The sequence below is a fragment of the Bufo gargarizans genome, chromosome 2 (genome assembly GCF_014858855.1).
Source record: "Bufo gargarizans isolate SCDJY-AF-19 chromosome 2, ASM1485885v1, whole genome shotgun sequence".
Lineage (NCBI taxonomy): Eukaryota > Metazoa > Chordata > Amphibia > Anura > Bufonidae > Bufo > Bufo gargarizans.
In genome coordinates this window covers 31,024,572-31,050,629 of record NC_058081.1, presented here as the reverse complement: position 1 = coordinate 31,050,629, position 26,058 = coordinate 31,024,572, and the positions used below count along the sequence as shown (strand labels likewise).

The window sequence follows — 26,058 nt, the reverse complement described above, 5'->3', positions numbered from 1 at the left end:
CATATTTGGGATATGGTGGAATGGGAGCTTTGTGCCCTGGATGTGCATCCCTCAAATCTCCATCAACTGCAAGATGCTATCCTATCAATATGGGCCAACATTTCTAAAGAATGCTATCAGCACCTTGTTGGATCAATGCCACGTAGAATTAAGGCAGTTCTGAAGGAAAAAGGGGGTCCAACACCGTATTAGTATGGTGTTCCTAATAATTCTTTTGGTGAGTGTATATAACACTGTGCTCCAGTATTAAAGATTGGTCTAATATATCACCATCTGCATGTTATTGAACTGCTGACACAATCTCCATTATTCTCTAATTTTATATGTAGCAATACTGAGCCTCAGTATTAAAGGGCGGTCTAATATATCACCACGTGCATCTTGTTCAACGGCTGACATAATCCCTGTTAATCTCTTATTTTATATATAGAATTACTGTAGCTAAGTATTAAAGTGTGGCTAATATGTAGTCGCATGCATCTTGTTCAGCTGCTGGCACAATCCCTGCTAATCTTTAGTTGATATATAGAATTACTGTGCCTCAGTATTAAAGGGCAGTCTAACATATCGCTGTCTGCATCCTGTTGAACTGATGACACAATCCCTGTTAATCTTTCAGTTGATAAATAGCATTACTGTGCCTCAGTATTAAAGGATGGTCTAATATATCGCCATCTGCATCTTGTTGAACTGCTGACACATTTGCAGTTAATTTGTTAAATTACTGATGCAGTTACTGTACACTATGTCCAACAGACAGTTGCCTGGGCCCTCCATAGGAATGTTGCTGGAGCTGACAAAAATAGCAGCAGGAGAAGGCGGGGGGGGGGGGGAGTGGTAGCAGCAGCCACAGCAACAGGCCAGAGCTGCCACTGTCATCCAGCTGTCGTGTTTTGACCAACAATCCAACTGTACTTGAAAGGTTGACTCATTCTTCAACATCATCTCAGGTGACAGCAGATACACACAGCCAGGAATCGGTGGGTTCCTCTGACACTATACTTAGCTGGCATGGCTGAGGAACAACCTCTTTGCCCTCATCTGTCCTGAACCTCCCTCTTGCTTTTACTGCTCCTTCTGCTAACCAAGTAATGTATGCCAGTATGTATGTATGACAAGTGAGGGCACACTGCTATATGACCCATAATGCCGTGCAACAAGCCGATCCGCTATTACCCATCCCCCACAGCCTTATAAAACCCTTTCACTTCACTGTGAGCTGAACATACAGAGAGACGTGGCAAGGGCTCATGCACGAGGTACAGTGTTGCCGAAAAAACTGGTTTAACCCCTTAGTGACCACCCATACGTGTTTTTATGGCGGTCACTAAAGGGCCTTGGGCTGGAGCTCCGCCTTTTTACTGTGGCACTTTAGCCCAAGTTAGCGATGAAATCAAGCTCTGTAGCTCAGTGCCCGCAGCTATCGAGGCAGTGATCAGAGAGCGTGACAAGTGGTCTCTGATCACGTGATCGCCGTGATACACTTTATCACGGCGATCACAGAAAATGCCGGCAGCGGAGCTGCCCACACTAAACTTTCTCCCTCCTCTCATGTAAGAGAGGAGGGAGAAAGTCTCCGGTGCAGCGATCGGGTCCCCCAGCGCTTCTGGCCCTAAGCTGGGTCCCGATCCTCACTCCCCACCCCCCCTTACCCTCAAGAAAGATGGCGGCCCAGCGCATGCGCAGACTGAAAGCCGGCCGCTTGCCGCCGCTCACCGCCGCTCACTGCTGCTCTCAGTAAGGTCTCTCTCCTCAGGAGAGGAGAGAGAAGTTCAAATTATGCCCCGATCAGGTCCCCCAGCACACCGATCGGGGCAATATGGTCCCCAGATGTGTTAAATAAAGTTATTAGGGCGCCCCCCCCCCCACATCTAAATAAAAAAAAAGTCAAAATTTTTTGTAAGTGCAGCCAAAATAAAGTAAAGATGTGGAAATATATTTCTCATAAAAATATTGAATAGTATTTATGTATGTATGTGAAATATTGCAGTTGAAAATAGGAAAATGTGCCAATTTTTAAAAATTTTCATAATTTTTTTAAATAAAGATACGCATATTTTATTGGTAGAATTTTACCACCTAAGTAAAGTACAATATGTGACGAGAAAACAATGTCTGAATGACTTGGATGTGCAAAACCGTTACAAAGTTATTGTAAGCTAAAATGACACCTCAGATTTCCAAAATTTGGCTTGGTCACTAAGGGGTAAAAAAAGAATATTGGAGAGGGTGAGTGCAGGGACAGTGCAGGGAGACAGTAGGGAGACTGCAGGTTGAGTGTATCGCTGTATGCATGACATTCTACCGAACCCACATTAAGGGTCCATTCACACGTTCCGCAAAATGGCTCTGCATCCGTTCCGCATTTTTCGGAACAGGTGCGGACCTATTTGTTTTCAATGTGGCCGGAATGTGCTGTCCGCATCCGCATTCGCGGATCCGCACTTCCGTATCCGCACGTCCATTTCGCAAAAAAATAGAACATGTCTTATTCTTGTCCGCAATTGTGAACAAGCAAAGGCATTTTCTATGAGAATTCCGGCGATGTGCGTTCAGTAAAATGCAGAACGCACATTGCCGGTGTCCGTGTTTTGCTGATCCGCAATTTGCGGATCCACAAAACACATACGGACGTGTGAATGAACCCTTAGAGTTAATCATTATTTTACTCATATATTTAGTCGGGGAGATTTCTCTAAACTGGTGTAAAGAAAGAACAGCTTAGTTGCCCTTAGCAACCAATCAGATTCCAATTTTAAATTTGCAGAGCTCTTTTGAAAAAAGAAAAGTTTGGACCGAACTGGTTCGCTCATTCTTAACATATTGTAGGAAAGCGCAAGGGGCCGTCATTGACGGAAGATATGTATATCCAAAGGGTCGGCACTGCTCCTTGGCAATTTGGCGGTGCACGTGTCAGCAGGCAGGTATCCTAGTAGACAATATATAAAGGAGAGACCGGCACTCGCACTGCAGATATAATGGATGCTGAATTAATTCTGTCACATATTACAGCACAGTGACGCGTTTCAGCACATAAGTGCTTTCATCAGACTATATACAGGGAGTGCAGAATTATTAGGCAAGTTGTATTTTTGAGGATTAATTTTATTATTGAACAACAACCATGTTCTCAATGAACCCAAAAAACTCATTAATATCAAAGCTGAATATTTTTGGAAGTAGTTTTCAGTTTGTTTTTAGTTTTAGCTATTTTAGGGGGATATCTGTGTGTGCAGGTGACTATTACTGTGCATAATTATTAGGCAACTTAACAAAAAACAAATATATACCCATTTCAGTTATTTATTTTTACCAGTGAAACCAATATAACATCTCAACATTCACAAATATACATTTCTGACATTCAAAAACAAAACAAAAACAAATCAGTGACCAATATAGCCACCTTTCTTTGCAAGGACACTCAAAAGCCTGCCATCCATGGATTCTGTCAGTGTTTTGATCTGTTCACCATCAACATTGCGTGCAGCAGCAACCACAGCCTCCCAGACACTGTTCAGAGAGGTGTACTGTTTTCCCTCCTTGTAAATCTCACATTTGATGATGGACCACAGGTTCTCAATGGGGTTCAGATCAGGTGAACAAGGAGGCCATGTCATTAGATTTACTTCTTTTATACCCTTTCTTGCCAGCCACGCTGTGGAGTACTTGGACGCGTGTGATGGAGTATTGTCCTGCATGAAAATCATGTTTTTCTTGAAGGATGCAGACTTCTTCCTGTACCACTGCTTGAAGAAGGTGTCTTCCAGAAACTGGCAGTAGGACTGGGAGTTGAGCTTGACTCCACCCTCAACCCGAAAAGGCCCCACAAGCTCATCTTTGATGATACCAGCCCAAACCAGTACTCCACCTCCACCTTGCTGGCGTCTGAGTCGGACTGGAGCTCTCTGCCCTTTACCAATCCAGCCACGGGCCCATCCATCTGGCCCATCAAGACTCACTCTCATTTCATCAGTCCATAAAACCTTAGAAAAATCAGTCTTGAGATATTTCTTAGCCCAGTCTTGACGTTTCAGCTTGTGTGTCTTGTTCAGTGGTGGTCGTCTTTCAGCCTTTCTTACCTTGGCCATGTCTCTGAGTATTGCACACCTTGTGCTTTTGGGCACTCCAGTGATGTTGCAGCTCTGAAATATGGCCAAACTGGTGGCAAGTGGCATCTTGGCAGCTGCACGCTTGACTTTTCTCAGTTCATGGGCAGTTATTTTGCGCCTTAGTTTTTCCACACGCTTCTTGCGACCCTGTTGACTATTTTGAATGAAACGCTTGATTGTTCGATGATCACGCTTCAGAAGCTTTCCAATTTTAAGAGTGCTGCATCCCTCTGCAAGATATCTCACTATTTTTGACTTTTCTGAGCCTGTCAAGTCCTTCTTTTGACCCATTTTGCCAAAGGAAAGGAAGTTGCCTAATAATTATGCACACCTGATATAGGGTGTTGATGTCATTAGACCACACCCCTTCTCATTACAGAGATGCACATCACCTAATATGCTTAATTGGTAGTAGGCTTTCCAGCCTATACAGCTTGGAGTAAGACAACATGCATAAAGAGGATGATGTGGTCAAAATACTCATTTGCCTAATAATTCTGCACTCCCTGTACATACTTCCTACCATTGTACCTTATATAGAAATGGTATCCATTTGCACTTATGTGCTGAAACGCGTCACTGTGCTGTAATATGTGACAGAATTAATTCAGCATCCATTATATCTGCAGTGCGAGTGCCGGTCTCTCCTTTATATATTGACGGAAGATATGTGTCACCGAGGTTCCTGGCCTGGGTGAGGTAGGAGCCGGTAATTTTAAGTGTCAGTGGCAGCTAGTGCTGACTGACACTATTGTTTTTTTAGTGTGGCTGTAAAGTCGATCCGGGCTGGCTCTTACTGGGAGCAGCCAAAGAGCAGGGTGGGTGGCTGTTCCCCATGTTCCAGGCCGGGTTTTGGTTAGGGATATAAAACCCAGCCAGCAGTCTCAGCTAGGTGTGGATTATCCTCCATTTCACAGTGGATCTGTGGAGTCTCTGTGGTTTGAGATCTGCATGATGTGTGCCGTACATTGCTGGGAAGCAGGCCCTAAGGCCTGTTGGGGACTTCTACTGCCAAAACAGCTGACAAGGTGAATGATTTTTGTTCTATGGACTTGTCATGGTGTGAATGAACACCAAGATGACAAACTGTCATTTTTGTTTATGTGTGAATAAACACTGCACTGTTTAAGTCAAAGACTTTGTTTTTGCCTCTAATCTGCCTACCAGAGCGATTCCCCACAATATACAGGGTGGGCCATTTATATGGATACACCTTAATAAAATGGGAATGGTTGGTGATATTAACTTCCTGTTTGTGGCACATTAGTATATGTGAGGGGGGAAACTTTTCAAGATGGGTGGTGACCATGGCGGCCATTTTGAAGTCGGTCATTTTGAATCCAACTTTTGTTTTTTCAATAGGAAGAGGGTCATATGACACATCAAACTTATTGGGAATTTCACAAGAAAAACAATGGTGTGCTTGGTTTTAACGTAACTTTATTATTTCATGAGTTATTTACAAGTTTCTGACCACTTATAAAATGTGTTCAATGTGCTGCCCATTGTGTTGGATTGTCAATGCAACCCTCTTCTCCCACTCTTCACACACTGATAGCAAAACCGCAGGAGAAATGCTAGGTATCCGTAGTTTCAGGTGCTGCACATCTCGTATCATCACAGCATAGACAATTGCCTTCAGATGACCAGATGTGCAGCACCTGAAACTACGGATACTGGAAGCCTGTGGTAGCATTTCTCCTTCGGTGTTGCTATCAGTGTGTGAAGAGTGGGAGAAGAGGGTTGCATTGACAATCTAACACAATGGGCAGCACATTGAACACATTTTATAAGTGGTCAGAAACTTGTAAATAACTCATGAAATAATAAAGTTACGTTAAAACCAAGCACCATTGTTTTTATTGTGAAATTGCCAATAAGTTTGAATTGTCACATGACCCTCTTCCTATTGAAAAAACAAAAGTTGGATTCAAAATGGCCGACTTCAAAATGGCCGCCATGGTCACCACCCATCTTGAAAAGTTTCCCCCTCACATATACTAATGTGCTACAAACAGAAAGTTAATATCACCAACCATTCCCATTTTATTAAGGTGTATCCATATAAATGGCCCACCCTGTGTGTGTATGTATATATATATATATATATATATATATACATACATACATACACTCATTGTACATACATACTTATGAACATACAGCAGAGGGTTTGATAAAAAAAAATGTATATATACTATAGAAGCAGCAAACAGAAGAACGTCGGCGCACTCAGCTGTTTACATAAGCCCAGCCACCTAGGACCAACGCATAGCTCCATCTTGCTGTTGAATCGGTGAGATGGGACAACCCCTTTAAAGCTGATTTATCTGCTTAATATGCTTCTCTATGCAAGGGCACAATATTGCAGCTAGAGGTGTGAGCTACTACAGAGCAGCCCACGAAAATGTCACCCGACTCCAGAGATAGTATGACAAAATTAACAAGCAAGTGGATTATTTAGTTTTTTTTTATTACCCACAAGTCAGAAAAGATGGTGAAAGTGGTCCCCATTCAGGTCTCTGCATCTTTGGGCACGTCGGAATATGTTGGCTGATACTGCTTTGCAGCTTTTTAACAGTGATGCTGCGGATGGTGTTTGCGATTAGGCTTAAGCGAATCGACCTTCAGATCATACCTGTAAATCCGAAGTCGATTCGTTCAAATACCGTACAGCAGTAAAATGTATTGGCTCTGTGTAGCCAAAGTTCATTTTGGCTGAAGTCGCGTGAGACTTCGGTTAATTCCTGTATGCATATCTGTGTATTGGAAAAAAAATTAAAATAGCAATCTGAACCGGGCTTTAGTACTGGCTGGTACCTTAGTACGAAAACCCAGTTTTCAATACACAGATAGGAATTAACTAGAGTTGAGCGGACACCTGGATGTTCGGGTTCGAGAAGTTCGGCCGAACTTCCCAAAAATGTTCGGGTTCGGGATCCGAACCCAATCCGAACTTCATCCCGAACCCGAACCCTATTGAAGTCAATGGGGACCCGAACTTTTCGGCACTAAAAAGGCTGTAAAACAGCCCAGGAAAGGGCTAGAGGGCTGCAAAAGGCAGCAATATGTAGGCAAATCCCCTGCAAACAAATGTGGATAGGGAAATGAATTAAAATAAAAATTAAATAAATAAAAATTAACCAAAATCAATTGGAGAGAGGTCCCATAGCAGAGAATCAGGCTTCACGTCACCCACCACTGTAACAGTCCATTTTCATAAATTTAGGCCCAGCACCCAGGCAGAGGAGAGAGGTCCCATAACAGACAATCTGGCTTCATGTCGGCAGAGAATCAGTCTGCATGTCATAGCAGAGAATCAGGCTTCACGTCACCCAACATTGGAACAGTCCATTGGCATATATTTAGGCCCCGGCACCCAGACAGAGGAGAGATTCATTCAACTTTGGGTAGCCTCGCAATATAATGGCAAAATGAAAATAAAAATAGGATTGAATGAGGAAGTGCCCTGGAGTCCAATAATATATGGTTAAGGGGAGGTAGTTAATGTCTAATCTGCACAAGGGATGGACAGGTCCTGTGGGATCCATGCCTGGTTCATTTTTATGAACGTCACCTTGTCCACATTGGCTGTAGACAGGCGGCTGCGTTTGTCTGTAATGACGCCCCCTGCCGTGCTGAATACACGTTCAGACAAAACGCTGGCCGCCGGGCAGGCCAGCACCTCCAAGGCATAAAAGGCTAGCTCTGGCCACGTGGACAATTTAGAGACCCAGAAGTTGAATGGGGCCGAACCATCAGTCAGTACGTGGAGGGGTGTGCACACGTACTGTTCCACCATGTTAGTGAAATGTTGCCTCCTGCTAACACGTTGCGTATCAGGTGGTGGTGCAGTTAGCTGTGGCGTGTTTACAAAAGTTTTCCACATCTCTGCCATGCTAACCCTGCCCTCAGAGGAGCTGGCCGTGACACAGCTGCCTTGGCGACCTCTTGCTCCTCCTCTGCCTTGGCCTTGGGCTTCCACTTGTTCCCCTGTCACATTTGGGAATGCACTCAGTAGCGCGTCTATCAACGTGCGCTTGTACTCGCGCATCTTCTTATCACGCTCCAGTGCAGGAAGTAAGGTGGGCACATAGTCTTTGTACCGTGGATCCAGCAGGGTGGCAACCCAGTAGTCCGCACACGTTAAAATGTGGGCAACTCTGCTGTCGTTGCGCAGGCACTGCAGCATGTAGTCGCTCATGTGTGCCAGGCTGCCCAGGGGTAAGGACAAGCTGTCCTCTGTGGGAGGCGTATCGTCATCGTCCTGCCTTTCCCACCAGCCACGCACCAATGATGGGCCCGAGCTGCGTTGGGTGCCACCCCGCTGTGACCATGCTTCATCCTCATCCTCCTCCATCTCCTCCTCATCCTCGTCCTCCTCGTCCTCCAGTAGTGGGCCCTGGCTGGCCACATTTGTACCTGGCCTCTGCTGTTGAAATAAACCTCCCTCTGAGTCACTTCGAAGAGACTGGCCTGAAAGTGCTAAAAATGACCCCTCTTCCTCCCCCTCCTCCTCCTCCTCCTCCTGGGCCACCTCCTCTTCCATCATCGCCCTAAGTGTTTTCTCAAGGAGACATAGAAGTGGTATTGTAACGCTGATAACGGCGTCATCGCCACTGGCCATGTTGGTGGAGTACTCGAAACAGCGCAACAGGGCACACAGGTCTCGAATGGAGGCCCAGTCATTGGTGGTGAAGTGGTGCTGTTCTGTAGTGCGACTGACCCGTGCGTGCTGCAGCTGAAACTCCACTATGGCCTGCTGCTGCTCGCACAGTCTGTCCAGCATGTGCAAGGTGGAGTTCCACCTGGTGGGCACGTCGCATACGAGGCGGTGAGCGGGAAGGCCGAAGTTACGCTGTAGCGCAGACAGGCGAGCAGCGGCAGGATGTGAACGCCGGAAGCACGCACAGACGGCACGCACTTTATGCAGCAGCTCTGACATGTCGGGGTAGTTGTGAATGAACTTCTGCACCACCAAATTCAGCACATGCGCCAAGCAAGGGATGTGCGTCAAACCGGCTAGTCCCAGAGCTGCAACAAGATTTCGCCCATTATCGCACACCACCAGGCCGGGCTTGAGGCTCACCGGCAGCAACCACTCGTCGGTCTGTTGTTCTATACCCCGCCACAACTCCTGTGCGGTGTGGGGCCTGTCCCCCAAACATATGAGTTTCAGAATGGCCTGCTGACGTTTACCCCAGGCTGTGCTGAAGTTGGTGGTGAAGGTGTGTGGCTGACTGGATGAGCAGGTGGAAGAAGAGGAGGAGGAAGCTGAGTAGGAGGAGGTGGCAACAGGAGGCAAAGAATGTTGCCCTGCGATCCTTGGCGGCGGAAGGAAGTGCGCCAAACAGCTCTCCGCCTGGGGCCCAGCTGCCACTACATTTACCCAGTGTGCAGTTAGGGAGATATAGCGTCCCTGGCCGTGCTTACTGGTCCACGTATCTGTGGTTAGGTGGACCTTGCCACAGATGGCGTTGCGCAGTGCACACTTGATTTTATTGGATACTTGGTTGTGCAGGGAAGGCACGGCTCTCTTGGAGAAGTAGTGGCGGCTGGGAACAACATACTGTGGGACAGCAAGCGACATGAGCTGTTTGAAGCTGTCTGTGTCCACCAGCCTAAATGACAGCATTTCATAGGCCTGTAGTTTAGAAATGCTGGCATTCAGGGCCAGGGATCGAGGGTGGCTAGGTGGGAATTTACGCTTTCTCTCAAATTTTTGTGAGATGGAGAGCTGAACGCTGCTGTGTGACATGCTTGAGACGCTTGGTGACGGAGGTGGTGGTGTTGGTGGTATATCCCCTGTTTGCTGGGCGGCAGGTGCCAACGTTCCTCCAGAGGTGGAGGAAGAGGCCGAGGCGGCAGCAGCAGAAGTGGCCGAGGCGGCGGCAGCAGCAGAAGAGACGAGGCGGCAGCAGCAGAAGAGGTAGCAGGGGGAGCCTGAGTGACTTCCTTGTTTTTAAGGTGTTTACTCCACTGCAGTTCATGCTTTGCATGCAGGTGCCTGGTCATGCAGGTTGTGCTAAGGTTCAGAACGTTAATGCCTCGCTTCAGGCTCTGATGGCACAGCGTGCAAACCACTCGGGTCTTGTCGTCAGCACATTGTTTGAAGAAGTGCCATGCCAGGGAACTCCTTGAAGCTGCCTTTGGGGTGCTCGGTCCAAGATGGCGGCGGTCAGTAGCAGGCGGAGTCTCTTGGCGGTGGGTGTTCTGCTTTTGCCCACTGCTCCCTCTTTTGCTACGCTGTTGGCTCGGTCTCACCACTGCCTCTTCCTCCAAACTGTGAAAGTCAGTGGCACGACCTTCATTCCATGTGGGGTCTAGGACCTCATCGTCCCCTGCATCGTCTTCCACCCAGTCTTGATCCCTGACCTCCTGTTCAGTCTGCACACTGCAGAAAGAAGCAGCAGTTGGCACCTGTGTTTCGTCATCATCAGAGACATGCTGAGGTGGTATTCCCATGTCCTCATCATCAGGAAACATAAGTGGTTGTGCGTCAGTGCATTCTATGTCTTTCACCGCTGGGGAAGGGCTAGGTGGATGCCCTTGGGAAACCCTGCCAGCAGAGTCTTCAAACAGCATAAGAGACTGCTGCATAACTTGAGGCTGAGACAGTTTCCCTGGTATGCATGGGGGTGATGTGACAGACTGATGGGGTTGGTTTTCAGGCGCCATCTGTGCGCTTTCTGCAGAAGACTGGGTGGGAGATAATGTGAACGTGCTGGATCCACTGTCGGCCACCCAATTGACTAATGCCTGTACCTGCTCAGGCCTTACCATCCTTAGAACGGCATTGGGCCCCACCATATATCGCTGTAAATTCTGGCGGCTACTGGGACCTGAGGTAGTTGGTACACTAGGACGTGTGGATGTGGCAGAACGGCCACGTCCTCTCCCAGCACCAGAGGGTCCACTAACACCACCACGACCATGTCCACGTCCGCGTCCCTTACTAGATGTTTTCCTCATTGTTATCGTTCACCACAACAACAAAAATATTATTTGGCCCAATGTATTGTATTCAAATTCAGCTGGATATAAATTTGAGGCCTAGTATTTAGGCGCTGGGTGACAGGTATGGGTTTAGTGACAGAATTAGACTTGGAAATGCACAGTAGCGTGTGTGTGAAGTTATTCTGAATGACCCTATGTGCACCTTCAATATGATCTACCCTTTTAGGGATAGATTTCAAATAGCTCTGATATAGCAGAAACCACTAAATTATGAAATTGCTAAATTGGGAATTGTATTTCAACCCAGAACAAGAAATGTGCTTGAACGGACACTAAATAACTCGCCCAGCTACAGCACTAAAAACAGTGAGCAATTAAATTTCAGCAGCTCAATGACCCACAGCTGCAGATCGATCGATTAATCAATTCCTTTGGAGGAGTTAATCTGCCTAATCTCGCCCTACTGTCGCAGCCGCAACCTCTCCCTATGCTAATCAGAGCAGAGTGACGGGCGGCGCTATGTGACTCCAGCTTAAATAGAGGCTGGGTCACATGGTGCTCTGGCCAATCACAGCCATGCCAATAGTAGGCATGGCTGTGATGGCCTCTTGGGGCAAGTAGTATGACGCTTGTTGATTGGCTGCTTTGCAGCCTTTCAAAAAGCGCCAAGAAAGCGTCACAAAAGCGCCAAGTAAGCGACGAACACCGAACCCGAACCCAGACTTTTATGAAAATGTCCGGGTTTGGGTCCGTGTCACGGACACCCCAAAATTCGGTACGAACCCGAACTATACAGTTCGGGTTCGCTCATCCCTAGAATTAACCGAAGTCTCACGTGACTTTGGGCGAGAAGAACTTTGGCCCCACGGAGCCAATACATTTTAACACTGTACCAATACAGCATTAAAATGTAAGTATTTGAATGAATCGACTTCGGATCTATGGTCGATTCGCTAAAGCCTATTTGTAAGGTTTTCCTTGTGAGGAATGGGGATTGTTAGCGGACAAATTTCTGTTTTAAAATTCCACACAGATAAAAATCTCATGTGGACAAGTCTGGGGAACGTGGAGGCCATAACCTCTCGCTTACAGTTCGCTCCTCGATAAACAGTTTATGAATCCATCCAGTGAGTTCCATCAGGTGCGACGTGTTACCCAGGGGTGTAACAATCGCGGTCACAGAGGGTGCAACCGGGCCCGGCGGAGGGGGCCCGCTGCATTCACATGTAATGGGAGCGTTCTGACGGGGCCCAGCATGCAGTACAATGACAATGCCGGGCCCCATCAGAGCGCTCTTCAAACATGCACCCCGGACACAGAGGCAATGGGGGGGTGCAGAGGCGAGGGGGGTGTGCGCACTCACCCGGCAGTTCTTGCCACTACCGGGCTGTTGTCTCCTTTTCTTCTGAGCTCCAGCGCTCCCCCTGCAGGCGCACATGGTGCTGCTGGCTGTGGGAGGAGCGCTGAAAGCCGGGGAATCGGCCTCCAGCACAGCCAGCAGCGCGATGTGAGTGTGGGAGCGCGTCATCAGGGAAGAAGGTAAGTATGTGTTGTTGTTTTTTTTTTTTTTATAAAGCTGCAGACTGGAGGCAAAAGGGGGGGCACAAATCGAGTGAGGGGGCACAAAAGTGGGCAGCTTTACTGAGGAGGCACCTAATCTGGAATAACTACTTTGAGGGGGCACCTAATCTGCCATAACTACCTTGAGGGGGCACCTAATCTGACATAACTACTATGAGGGGGCACATATGTGGGCATATATACTGTGAACGGGCACATATGTGGGCATTACTACTGTGAGGGTGCACATATATGGGCATAACTACTTTGAGGGGGCACATATCTGGGCATAACTACTGTGAAGGGGCACATATGTGGGCATTACTGTGAGGGGGCACATATGTGGGCATAACTACTATGAGGGGACACATATGAAGACATAACTACTGAGAGGAGGCACATAATCTGACATAACTACTGTGAGGGAGCACAAAACTGGCATAACTACTATGAGGGGCACATATCTGGCCATAACCTCTGTGAGGGGGCACATATATGGCATAACTACTTTGAGGGGGCACATAACTGGGCATATCTACTGTGAGGTGGGCACATATCTGGGCATATCTACTGTGAGGGGGCACATATCTGGCCATAACTACTGTGAGGGGGCACATATCTGGGCATATAACTGGGCATATCTACTGTGAGGGAGCACATATCTGGGCATTACTACTTTGAGGGGGCACATATCTGGGCATAACTACTGTGACGGGGGAACATATCTTGTATAACTACTGTGATGGGACACAAAAGTGGGCATAACTACTATGACAAGAACAAAGGTGGGTATAACTGCTGTGAGGGGCCACAAGGAGGACATAAAGTGGGCTTAAAGGGAATCTGTCACCTGGTTTGAGCATATTAAGGTGTTACTACTGCCATGTACAATAAAATACCTTATTAGGATAATAACGCCCAGAGGGGCGTTATTATCCTAATCTGGAGAACAGGAACTCGGTACTGCGGTACTGCGCCTGCATGAGATTTCACATAGAGGAGGGGTGCGGCGGCAAAGAGTTCGGGTGTGGGCAGTTACTTATGCTGGAATAGGCGTGCTTGGGCTCTAAAGGAAGGCGGGCTGGGCACTGTACGGGGGAGTTACTGGGCTCCAGATTAGGATAATAACGCCCCTCTGGGCACCTTGGAAGCTCATTTGCATAACATAAAAAGTGGATTTTATCGCTAATGAAACCAAAAATTAAGACTCCAGCAAGAAATACGGTATTTTATTGTACATGGCAGTAGTAACACCTTAATATGCTCAAAACAGGTCACAGATTCCCTTTAATTACTGTGAGGGGCCACAATGTGGGCATTAGTACTGTGTGGTAGCACTTAGGGGAAATATCCTAAATTACCCTGCTATACATTGGCATGGATCAGTCTTACAGGACCAACACAGCGCCCCCTTCCTTATGTGATTAATCTTTTTTTCTCTATTACCACAGGGACCTTATTCCGGATCCAGTGGGCATCACGCCAATTCCAGAGACCCTCTGGATTGAGCTAGGACTAGATTTTATTAGTTAAGACTGGGTGAGTGTAGCCATGCATTGGGCTTAGTGTAAAAATAAATTGACGCCTCTTTGTATGAATTGGGGTAGGGGCCCAATCCAAAGTTTGCACTGGGGCCCATAACACTCTAGTTACGCCACTGGCCACTGATGTTACCCCATGTTGCAGGACAATTTTTCTTCTGGTGTTAGTTGGTTTTAAAACTGTTAACAGACGTCCAGGTAAATTGCGATATTCACAGTTGTTTTGACAAAAATTGGGCCCACTATTCCTGTTCCTGACCCTGCGCACCAAACGCCAATTTACTGGTCATGAAATGGGGATTTTCATCTGACCAGTATTTCATATTATGGGAATTTTCGTGACCTGGTAAATGACACCAAGCCTCGTCTGTCATAAAGTACAGCAATAAGTCTGAATGTCTACTTATAAGAGCGAAATAATTAGTCAGCAACCAAGTCCAGCAATTGACGCGTTTAGCTTTGTCAGACCCTTTCAGTTCCTACACACACGTTATTCGGTGAGGTTTCAGGGTCAGAGATTTCCGCACTTACTAACACGTCATTCGTGATACACCAACTTTCTGAGACAGTCTTCATGTTGACTTTTGGGGATTACTTGCAATCTGCCGCTAAATTTCATGCACAACTTCAGTCGTCCTGATCGATGGAGGTCTCGGTTTCTTCATGTTTGATGCCATTTCCGAATGACACTCTGAATACAGTATTTAGTTGCTGGTTTTGTTCCTGGGTCTCTTGTGTTTCCTTAATCGATCTGCTTCGCACATAGCCTTCCACAGTCACTATTCACTATTCCAGGGTGGACACTATCTTTCTGACACAATAGGCCACTTTTATCAAACTGAATAATAAATCAGTCTTAGTTGCCCATAGCAACCAATCAGAGCTCAGTTTTCAGTTCCTGCAGGGCTCTGAAAAAATTAAAGCTAAGCTGAAGGCTACTTTTTCATGGGCCTGTAGTAGCCAAACAGTAAAAAAAAAAAATCTATATATACAGGTCCTTCTAAAAAAATTAGCATATTGTGATAAAGTTCATTATTTTCTGTAATGTACTGATAAACATTAGACTTTCATATATTTTAGATTCATTACACACCAACTGAAGTAGTTCAAGCCTTTTATTGTTTTAATATTGATGATTTTGGCATACAGCTCATAAAAACCCAAATTTCCTATCTCAAAAAATTAGCATATTTTATCCGACTAATAAAAGAAAAGTGTTTTTAATACAAAAAAAGTCAACCTTCAAATAATTATGTTCAGTTATGCACTCAATACTTGGTCGGGAATCCTTTTGCAGAAATTACTGCTTCAATGCGGCGTGGCATGGAGGCAATCAGCCTGTGGCCCTGCGGAGGTGTTATGGAGGCCCAGGATGCTGCGATAGCGGCCTTAAGCTCATCCAGAGTGTTGGGTCTTGCGTCTCTCAACTTTCTCTTCCCAATATCCCACAGATTCTCTATGGGGTTCAGGTCAGGAGAGTTGGCTGGCCAATTGAGCACAGCAATGCCATGGTCAGTAAACCATTTACCAGTGGTTTTGGCACTGTGAGCAGGTGCCAGGCCGTGCTGAAAAATGAAATCTTCATCTCCATAAATCTTTTCAGCAGATGGAAGCATGAAGTGCTCCAAAATCTCCTGATAGCTAGCTGCATTGACCCTGCCCTTGATAAAACACAGTGGACCAACACCAGCAGCTGACATGGCACCCCAGACCATCACTGACTGTGGGGACTTGACACTGGACTTCAGGCATTTCCCTCTTCCCAGTCTTCCTCCAGACTCTGGCACCTTGATTTCCGAATGACATGCAAAATTTGCTTTCATCCGAAAAAAGTACTTTGGACCACTGAGCAACAGTCCAGTGCTGCTTCTCTGTAGCCCAGGTCAGGCGCTTCTGCCGCTGTTTCTGGTTCAAAAGTGGCTTGACCTTGGGAATGCGGCACCTGTAGCCCATTTCCTGCACACGCCTGTACACGGTGGCTCTGGATGTTTCTACTCCAGACTCAGTCCACTGCTTCCGCAGGTCCCCCAAGGTCTGGAATCGGTCCTTCTCCACAATCTTCCTCAGGGTCCGGTCACCTCTTCTCGTTGTGCAGCGTTTTCTGCCACACTTTTTCCTTCCCACAGACTTCCCACTGAGGTGCCTTGATACAGCACTCTGGGAACAGCCTATTCGTTCAGAAATTTCTTTCTGTGTCTTACCCTCTTGCTTGAGGGTGTCAATGATGGCCTTCTGGACAGCAGTCAGGTCGGCAGTCTTACCCATGATTGCGGTTTTGAGTAATGAACCAGGCTGGGAGTTTTTAAAAGCCTCAGGAATCTTTTGCAGGTGTTTAGAGTTAATTAGTTGATTCAGATGATTAGGTTAATAGCTCGTTTAGAGAACCTTTTCATGATATGCTAATTTTGTTAGATAGGAATTTGGGGTTTTCATGAGCTGTATGCCAAAATCATCAATATTAAAACAATAAAAGGCTTGAACTACTTCAGTTGTGTGTAATGAATCTAAAATATATGAAAGTCTAATGTTTATCAGTACATTACAGAAAATAATGAACTTTATCACAATATGCAAATTTTTTGTGAAGTACCTGTATATATATATATACATATATATATATATATATATACACACTCACCTAAAGAATTATTAGGAACACTATACTAATCCAGTGTTGGACCCCCTTTTGCCTTCAGAACTGCCTTAATTTTACGTGGCATTGATTCAACAAGGTGCTGATAGCATTCTTTAGAAATATTGGCCCATATTGATAGGATAGCATCTTGCAGTTGATGGAGATTTGAGGGATGCACATCCAGGGCATGAAGCTCCCGTTCCACCACATCCCAAAGATGCTCTATTGGGTTGAGATCTGGTGACTGTGGGGGCCTTTTTAGTACAGTGAACTCATTGTCATGTTCCAGAAACCAATTTGAAATGATTCGAGCTTTGTGACATTATGGTGCATTATCCTGCTGGAAGTAGCCATCAGAGGATGGGTACATGATGGTGGTCATGAAGGGATGGACATGGTCAGAAACAATGCTCAGGTAGCCTGTGGCATTTAAACGATGGCCAATGTGCACTAATGGGCCTAAAGTGTGCCCAGAAAACATCCCCCAGACCATTACACCACCACCAGCAGCCTGCACAGTGGTAACAAGGCATGATGGATACATGTTCTCATTCTGTTTACGCCAAATTCGGATCTACCATTTGAATGTCTCAACAGAAATCGAGACTCATCAGACCAGGCAACATTTTTCCAGTCTTCAACAGTCCAATTTTGGTGAGCTCGTGCAAATTGTAGCCTCTTTTTCCTATTTGTAGTGGAGATGAGTGGTACCCGGTGGGGTCTTCTGCTGTTGTAGCCCACCTTTCTTTCCCATTCTGACATTCAGTTTGGAGTTCAGGAGATTGTCTTGACCAGGACCACAACCCTACATGCATTGAAGCAACTGCCATGTGATTGGTTGACTAGATAATCGCATTAATGAGAAATAGAACACGTGTTCCTAATAATTCTTTAGGTGAGTGTAAATATATATATATATAATGCCATTTGGCTTTTAGACGTGCTAATAGAATACACTAGTCTCATAGTATGAAACTGGGTATATTTATGAGAATATCACTCAGGGCGGTGATTGACAGGCTGCTCAGCATGCACATATTCACAGCAATGATGTTGAATCATTGCAGTCCATGGGAAAAATTATCAGAAGATCGCAAGTCCTCTAGGGAGGCTTAAATAAGTGTAAAAAAGAAAAATGTTAAAATATTTTTTTAAAATATATTTTTTTTAAATCCCCCCATTTCCCATATGAACAATAAAAAAATAAACATCAGTGGTATTGGTCATGTCCCAAAATGTGCAAACTGTTATTGAGGGTATTACTACTAATGGGGGCAGTGTTGGGGAGCATTATCACTATTGGGTATACTATAAGGGGCACTATTACTAGTGAGAGCAGTCAGGGAGCACTACTACTATGGGAGGTACTATCTGTATCACACTATTTCTGCAGTATAGTGTTTAAGGGTATTTGGGAGCATAGCAGGCACAGTATTGGGAGTAGCAGCAAGATACCAATGCTGGGACAGAGGAGGATGAAAGAAAAGTGAGGAATCTATGTCTGGGTGTCAAACTCTGCAGAGACAAGACACGTCTGAAATATATCATCATGGCGGTCTGGTCTGAAAGGAGAAGATGAGGAAAGGGAACGTCCACATCAGAGGAGACATCACTGGATATGAGGTATGTGGCGCTATATTACTCTGTATATTTTGTAGCGCTGTATGCAATGTATTCAGGCTCGGACTGGCCCACAGGGGTACAGGGGAATCCCCCAGTGGGCCCCTGAGCAAGGTGGGCCCCTAGCCTCCCACCCCCTGCACAAGTGGCACATAACACAGTAGACTTACTGCACTACATACATATATTCTATGTACAGCACCTCAACCAGCCTATAGTCATATAAAAAAAACTTGTTAGATTATTTATTGTATTTGAATGTGCCCGTACGGTGGGCCCCCAAAATAAATTTTACTGGTGGGCCCTAGGTACCCCAGTTCAACACTGCATGTATTCCAAGTATATCTTTAACAGTAGGGCTGTAGAGAAGCGGTTAGGTTGGGAATTTGGTATGGGGGAAAGGCCATTGTTTCAATCTTTGCCTCAGGCAGCAGAAAGGCTAGGTGCACCCCTGAAAGTAGTGCATGTCTCCATGAATTTTTCACAGACCCACAGCCAGTAGAAAAAATACTGATGTGTGAACAGACACAGTAAAATCAATGGGTACGTGTTCCATCCGGAAAACAATGTGCACAGCACACGTCAATGAAAAATGGAACTGTCATCGAGGCCTTACTAGAATCTCATATCGAAGAGAAGAATAAAGTCTTACCAGAAATTCAATGATCACCGGTTTGCTCACTGGTTTTAGTTTTGGAGTCACGGTAAAAATCCTGTATAGAACTTTGAAAGAAAGAAGAAATATATAAGCACCATGTATAAGGTTCTACAATTTATCATATATGACTTAATATTGTGAGTCTGCTTTCTTCAGTATTTACAGACATATATGCAGCAGTCTGAGGTGTACCTTGAAGCTCCTGGGCCCTAATGTAAAATCTGTAACACGGCCCCCATCTACCATGTTTTATTGGTGTCTTCTTATGTGGCAGAGAGAGTCTTTTGATCCCCTTAGGCACCAGAGCTTCACTGTGATGGCCACTTTCACACCTCTTATAGCTGCACCCCGGCTTCAGGTTTACACTTGCTTTCCATATGTACCATTGTGCCAGCTCCTAATGTCCATAGACTCCTAAAATAGAGGTCAAGTCACACTTTTGAATCTCTGTCCAAGCAAGTACTCTGTCTATAAGATGTTTTCCAATAGTGCCCAATTTTTTATAAAGTGCTCAGAATGCTGTTCCAAAGTTTACCAGGTTCCCTCTGGTCTCTACTTCCTATTATAGGTTCAAGAGACAGAAAATGACAGGGCATGACTGCTCAGCCAGTGAAATACTAAGTGATCAGGAATTAGAGGTCAGCCGGGGCCCGGTAAGTGGTAATGGGAGTAAAACTGACCACAAAAAAAAAAAAAATCATTTACCCATAACAAAAAAACTACATAAAAGAATTCCAACGTTCCTCAATAAAAAAAAAGTCCATAAAAATTACACTACTGTATAAAGACCCTGACCAGCATTATTCAACCTAAAATAACTCATCTGGGATTATATGGTCCCACTGAACCAATTGAAGGACCAGTTTTATCTCATTCAAAAGACAAACAAACTCCAATACACAGAATGTATACAGCTATTTATGGCCAATTTTCAATTAGAACCATGCTCGACCAACTTTGTAATGCTCCACCAGATATTACCTATGAAAATAAAACTGTGGATGCATCAATTTTTTTTTCTAGTTGACACAGTGTGAAATTTCTGTGTATTTAGGAATTATCCACAAATTTCCAAACATTTGGAGAGCAACCAGAACATGAGACAAAATGAATCAGCTTTCAAAGTTCTTTTTGAAATATATTGTTTACAATTTTGCAGTCTTCAAAAAAACGCACATATGGATTCCCCGATACCCCGATTCCCAAAAAGTTGTGACGCTGTGTAAAATGTAAATAAATGTTAATAAAAACAGAATGCAATGATTTTTAAATCTGACAGACCCATATTTTATTCACAATAGATCATAGAACACATATCAGATGTTGAAAATTAGACATTTTATAATTTCATAAAAAAATAAAAATAATTTAGAATGTAAAGCTACACATTTGTAAAAAATGTTAGGACAGGGGCAACAAAAGTTTGGGCAAAGATGGGCAGAGGCTCACCAATCGGCAAAAAACTGCATCTAAAAATTATGGAACCATGTAAAAAAAAAAATCTCAATGTAAAACTGCAAAGACTTTGAATATCATCAAAATATTCAGAGAATCTGGAAAAATCCATGTGCGCAAGGAACAAGTTCAATGATCAATTGGATACTCGTGATTAGAGATGAGCGATTTGATCTGAATTTCAGGAAAAATTTGATTTGCACCGAATCCGAATTTCCTCACGCTTCATGGTAATGAATCAAATTTTTTCCTAAAATGGCTGCTGCACGTATGAGGACATGGAGCAAGGAACTCTGGGGAGGTGGGATCACATAATGCCATGTATGCAGCCAATCAACAGCTAGCCAGCCCTGTGAAGTCAGAGCCCTATAAATACCCTCAGCCATCTTGGATTCTGCCATTTTCCAGTGTACTTAGTGCAGGGAGAGACGTCAGCAGGTGCTAGGGACAGTGCTAGGAAAGACTAAATTGTGCTAAAATAATGATTTACAAGTTCAGGGAAAGATTATTTAAGGTGTAGGGAAAGGATAGGGAAGAATCATTCCACAGCATTTCTGTAGAACAGGGTTCAGTAGGGGAGGTTACAGCCTGAGTAATAGGAACAATCCTATTATACCTTTGCTGCACTGACTGGGGACTAGTGTTTTAGCACGAATCTTCGAAAAGCAAATTTTTATAACGAATATCTGCACTTCGAGAATTTGCAAATATTTAGAATATAGTGCTATATATTCGTAATGACGAATATTATTATTATTATTATTTTTTTTTTTTTTACATAGTACACATCAGGTGATCATTCCTCCCTTCTTCTAGCTTGTGGGCCAATGAGAAGGCTTTGTCACAGCTTATCAACATTACTAGCAACCAATAGAAAATTTGCCTACCCCTAGTATAAAAGAACCTCCCCAGCAGCTATTTTCTAAAGTTTATTGCAGTTATGTGTCATTGCTGTGCTCTGTGCTTTGTTGTATTACATTATGCAGTTAACTTATATATATAATTCAGATAGTTAGGGGGAGGTGGTTAGTGTAGGTTAGATAGTGATATAGTGTAACTGATAGGTTCCAGTGCAGGGTGTTAGGCAGTGTAATAGGTTCTACTGTCCATACATACATGCTACAGACATAGTGCTGTGATGTCACAAGTAGCACATATTGCGAAAAATATATTATAGCACTCTATCTGCATATAAAGCTATTCTAATGTTCTGCCGTGCTAACTATTTTCTCCAGTCTCAGGAAACTTATACCAGCTTGAAAAATGTAGCATAAGTGACCCACGCCGGTATTTTGCGCGCATTAAACGAATAATACATTGCTGATTTTCGCAATCAAGAATATAATCTTGAATTCGCGAATATATGATGAATATTCTACAAAATATCACGAATTCGAATATTGCCCCTGCCGCTCATTACTACTGGGGACCTAAATTGCCATTATACAGCTCTGTAATTCCAGCAAACTGTTCTTGTTATTGGGGTGCAACTGCTGTTTGATAGAGCCATTAACAGGGTTTATTACAAGAAAATATTTCTACGTCTTATTTGCCATTCAGCAGTGCAGTTATATGTTCTAAAACATTTTTTGGCGTGTATTAGTTGGAAAAAAAGGCCTTATTAGCCGTTGAGTGGTGAAATGCTAAAAAAAAATTGGCGTGTATTAGTGGCAAAATAAAAATATATTTGCCCTTCAGCAGTGCAGTTATATGTTCTAAAGCCCTTTTTGTCATGTCTTAGTGGCAAAAGAAAAATATATTTGCCGTTCAGTGGCGCAGTTATATGTTCTAAAGCCCTTTTTTGCATGTATTAGTGGCACAAAAAAGTATTTGCCGTTGTGTGGTGAAGTGAAAAAATTAAAGCCCTTATTGAGGTGTATTAGGGGGGAAAAAATGGGCTTATTAGCCGTTGTGTGGTGAAGTGAGAAAATTACAGACTTTTTTGTGGTTTAATTTCCTTTTTATTTCTTTATCTGATATAACAGTATGTGAGACAGAGAAGTGCCAGGCCCTGCACAGGAGAGTAGCAGAGGCCTTAATGTTTCTGGCACAGGCACAGGTCTCAGCAGAGTAAGGGGCCATGGCAGCAGGGGTTACTTCCAGAGGCCAGGGCTCCCAGTGTCATCTAGCGGTCATGTCTTGACCAGCAACCCATCGGTTCTTGAATGGTTGACTCGGTCATCAACATCATCCCAAGTGACATCAGACACCCCCAGCCAAGAGTCGGTGGGTTCATCAGACACAACCCTTTGTTCTACCCAGCAGGATTTGAAAATTATTCTATTTCATTAGGGCTTTTTGCATTTCTGTAGTGATTAGTGTGGTTATACCACCATCTAGCAGTGTTAAGTTGTATTACAATTTGTTTTTCCTGTTACAAAGACTACTGCATTGTGGGTGGTGCACTGCATTGTGGGAGTGCAAAGCATCCTGGGAAAGAGAAGCCTCCAGTCTTCAGGACACATCAGCAGAGCTGTCCTTTTGCATATCCCTGTCACCACCAGATCTTTGAGAAGTTCTGATAGACGTTCTTCAGTACCTCCTGCATGATCTTCTTTTGTTTTTGCTTTCGTTTTGACATCTCTCCTCCCTCTCCCAGCTGTCATCTATTAGCAGTGATTGCCTCCCTATATATCTCCTCCCCATACTGCCTCACCTTGCGGTTTATATTACATCCTGGATTGTGTTCTCTGCTAGAAGTTGCTACAGCTGGGTTTTCAGATAAGTCTAATTCTGTATTTGTTGTTTTCCTGTTGGCCTGGTTCTAGATGACCCTGACTCCCTCCGTATTAAGTGCAGGGAGCTGGTGGTCATGTCCCCTCACTATTATAGGGTTTGCAGGTGTCATTCAGTCTAGGACATGCAACCTTCTATCACTGAGATCTTTGCATGGGCTGAGAAGACAGGGAGAGCTTCAGGGCTTTAATAGGGGTCACCCTTTTGTTCCTTAGTTTTAGATCAAGCCAGTTGGATCCTTATTTGTAACTTCTTGTTGTCTGTTACACCATCCGTGACAATCCCCTTCTCAAACTCCACCATCCTTGTAAAGTAGTTTTACCACACACTTGTACAATCTCTCACTCACGCGCATCACGCAGACAGTACAACCTGTTGACCAATAAACAAGTTAGACTACAAAGAACAGTCCTCCCACTGCTAAACTTATACCAGCTTGAAAAATGTAGCATAAGTGACCCACGCCGGTATTTTGCGCGCATTAAACGAATAATACATTGCTGATTTTCGCAATCAAGAATATAATCTTGAATTCGCGAATATATGATGAATATTCTACAAAATATCACAAATTCGAATATTGCCCCTGCCGCTCATTACTACTGGGGACCTAAATTGCCATTATACAGCTCTGTAATTCCAGCAAACTGTTCTTGTTATTGGGGTGCAACTGCTGTTTGATAGAGCCATTAACAGGGTTTATTACAAGAAAATATTTCTACGTCTTATTTGCCATTCAGCAGTGCAGTTATATGTTCTAAAACATTTTTTGGCGTGTATTAGTTGGAAAAAAAGGCCTTATTAGCCGTTGAGTGGTGAAATGCTAAAAAAAAATTGGCGTGTATTAGTGGCAAAATAAAAATATATTTGCCCTTCAGCAGTGCAGTTATATGTTCTAAAGCCCTTTTTGTCATGTCTTAGTGGCAAAAGAAAAATATATTTGCCGTTCAGTGGCGCAGTTATATGTTCTAAAGCCCTTTTTTGCATGTATTAGTGGCACAAAAAAGTATTTGCCGTTGTGTGGTGAAGTGAAAAAATTAAAGCCCTTATTGAGGTGTATTAGGGGGGAAAAAATGGGCTTATTAGCCGTTGTGTGGTGAAGTGAGAAAATTACAGACTTTTTTGTGGTTTAATTTCCTTTTTATTTCTTTATCTGATATAACAGTATGTGAGACAGAGAAGTGCCAGGCCCTGCACAGGAGAGTAGCAGAGGCCTTAATGTTTCTGGCACAGGCACAGGTCTCAGCAGAGTAAGGGGCCATGGCAGCAGGGGTTACTTCCAGAGGCCAGGGCTCCCAGTGTCATCTAGCGGTCATGTCTTGACCAGCAACCCATCGGTTCTTGAATGGTTGACTCGGTCATCAACATCATCCCAAGTGACATCAGACACCCCCAGCCAAGAGTCGGTGGGTTCATCAGACACAACCCTTTGTTCTACCCAGCAGGATTTGAAAATTATTCTATTTCATTAGGGCTTTTTGCATTTCTGTAGTGATTAGTGTGGTTATACCACCATCTAGCAGTGTTAAGTTGTATTACAATTTGTTTTTCCTGTTACAAAGACTACTGCATTGTGGGTGGTGCACTGCATTGTGGGAGTGCAAAGCATCCTGGGAAAGAGAAGCCTCCAGTCTTCAGGACACATCAGCAGAGCTGTCCTTTTGCATATCCCTGTCACCACCAGATCTTTGAGAAGTTCTGATAGACGTTCTTCAGTACCTCCTGCATGATCTTCTTTTGTTTTTGCTTTCGTTTTGACATCTCTCCTCCCTCTCCCAGCTGTCATCTATTAGCAGTGATTGCCTCCCTATATATCTCCTCCCCATACTGCCTCACCTTGCGGTTTATATTACATCCTGGATTGTGTTCTCTGCTAGAAGTTGCTACAGCTGGGTTTTCAGATAAGTCTAATTCTGTATTTGTTGTTTTCCTGTTGGCTTGGTTCTAGATGACCCTGACTCCCTCCGTATTAAGTGCAGGGAGCTGGTGGTCATGTCCCCTCACTATTATAGGGTTTGCAGGTGTCATTCAGTCTAGGACATGCAACTGTCACGAGGGTGTCAAGAGCCACGCCTGACTCCGTTGTACCCGGGGTCAGGAGGTCGCAGCGGTTGGCTGCACGCTCTGTCAGATAGGGAAGTTTCCTTATTGTAGCTTTCTGGGTTTGCTTTACAAACCCTTTTGGCTCACTCAGGGATCCGTAGCTCCTTCTCTCAGCTGTTCCTTGTCCAGCACTCCCAATCCTCCTTATATTCCCCTCTCACACTTCTCTGGTTGCCAGATATAGAGCTTCCTGCCTGGACATCTATTCTGACCCACTGGAGCTGTGTTGCTGCGTTCTCTGAGTGTTGCCTTAGAACGCTACCCTCCGGATCCCTGTTGGACCTTTGTGGACAATTGTTGCCGTCCACCTGGGTGTTTGTGTTTGTCTGTCCTCTCCCTGGTGTTTCCCTCTTAGTGCAGTGGTGCGGACTAGCGATCCCACCGGCCCGTTCATTATCTAGGGCTCATTTCAGGGAAAGCCAGGGTTTAGGCACGTGATCGCCGCACGGGTGAGGAACCCGTCTAGGGACGACAGGGCAGGCAGGTACCAGCTGCAAGGTGAGTTAGGGGTCACCACCTTTCCCTCTCCCTTGTGCAGGGCTTTCCCTGTTTTCCTCCCTGTGTGTGTTGCCGGTCAGTACATTATATCTGGCCCTTATTTTTGTGTAGGTAAAAAAAAAAAAAAAAATTTTTTACCTACTTAGAATCCAGTATGGATCCAATTGCTGCTCTGTCCGAACA

At 44.6% G+C, this 26,058-nt stretch overlaps 1 protein-coding gene across 1 annotated transcript in view; it reads right to left on the bottom strand.

Moving 5' to 3' along the window:
- LOC122925555 (complement C3-like) overlaps nt 1-26,058 on the bottom strand; it is a 300,847-nt gene that overhangs the window by 248,835 nt on the left and 25,954 nt on the right. Inside the window, exon 4 of the mRNA XM_044276913.1 lies at nt 19,078-19,148. Coding sequence (XP_044132848.1) covers nt 19,078-19,148 — 71 coding nt within the window. The remainder of the gene's footprint in view (nt 1-19,077; nt 19,149-26,058) is intronic.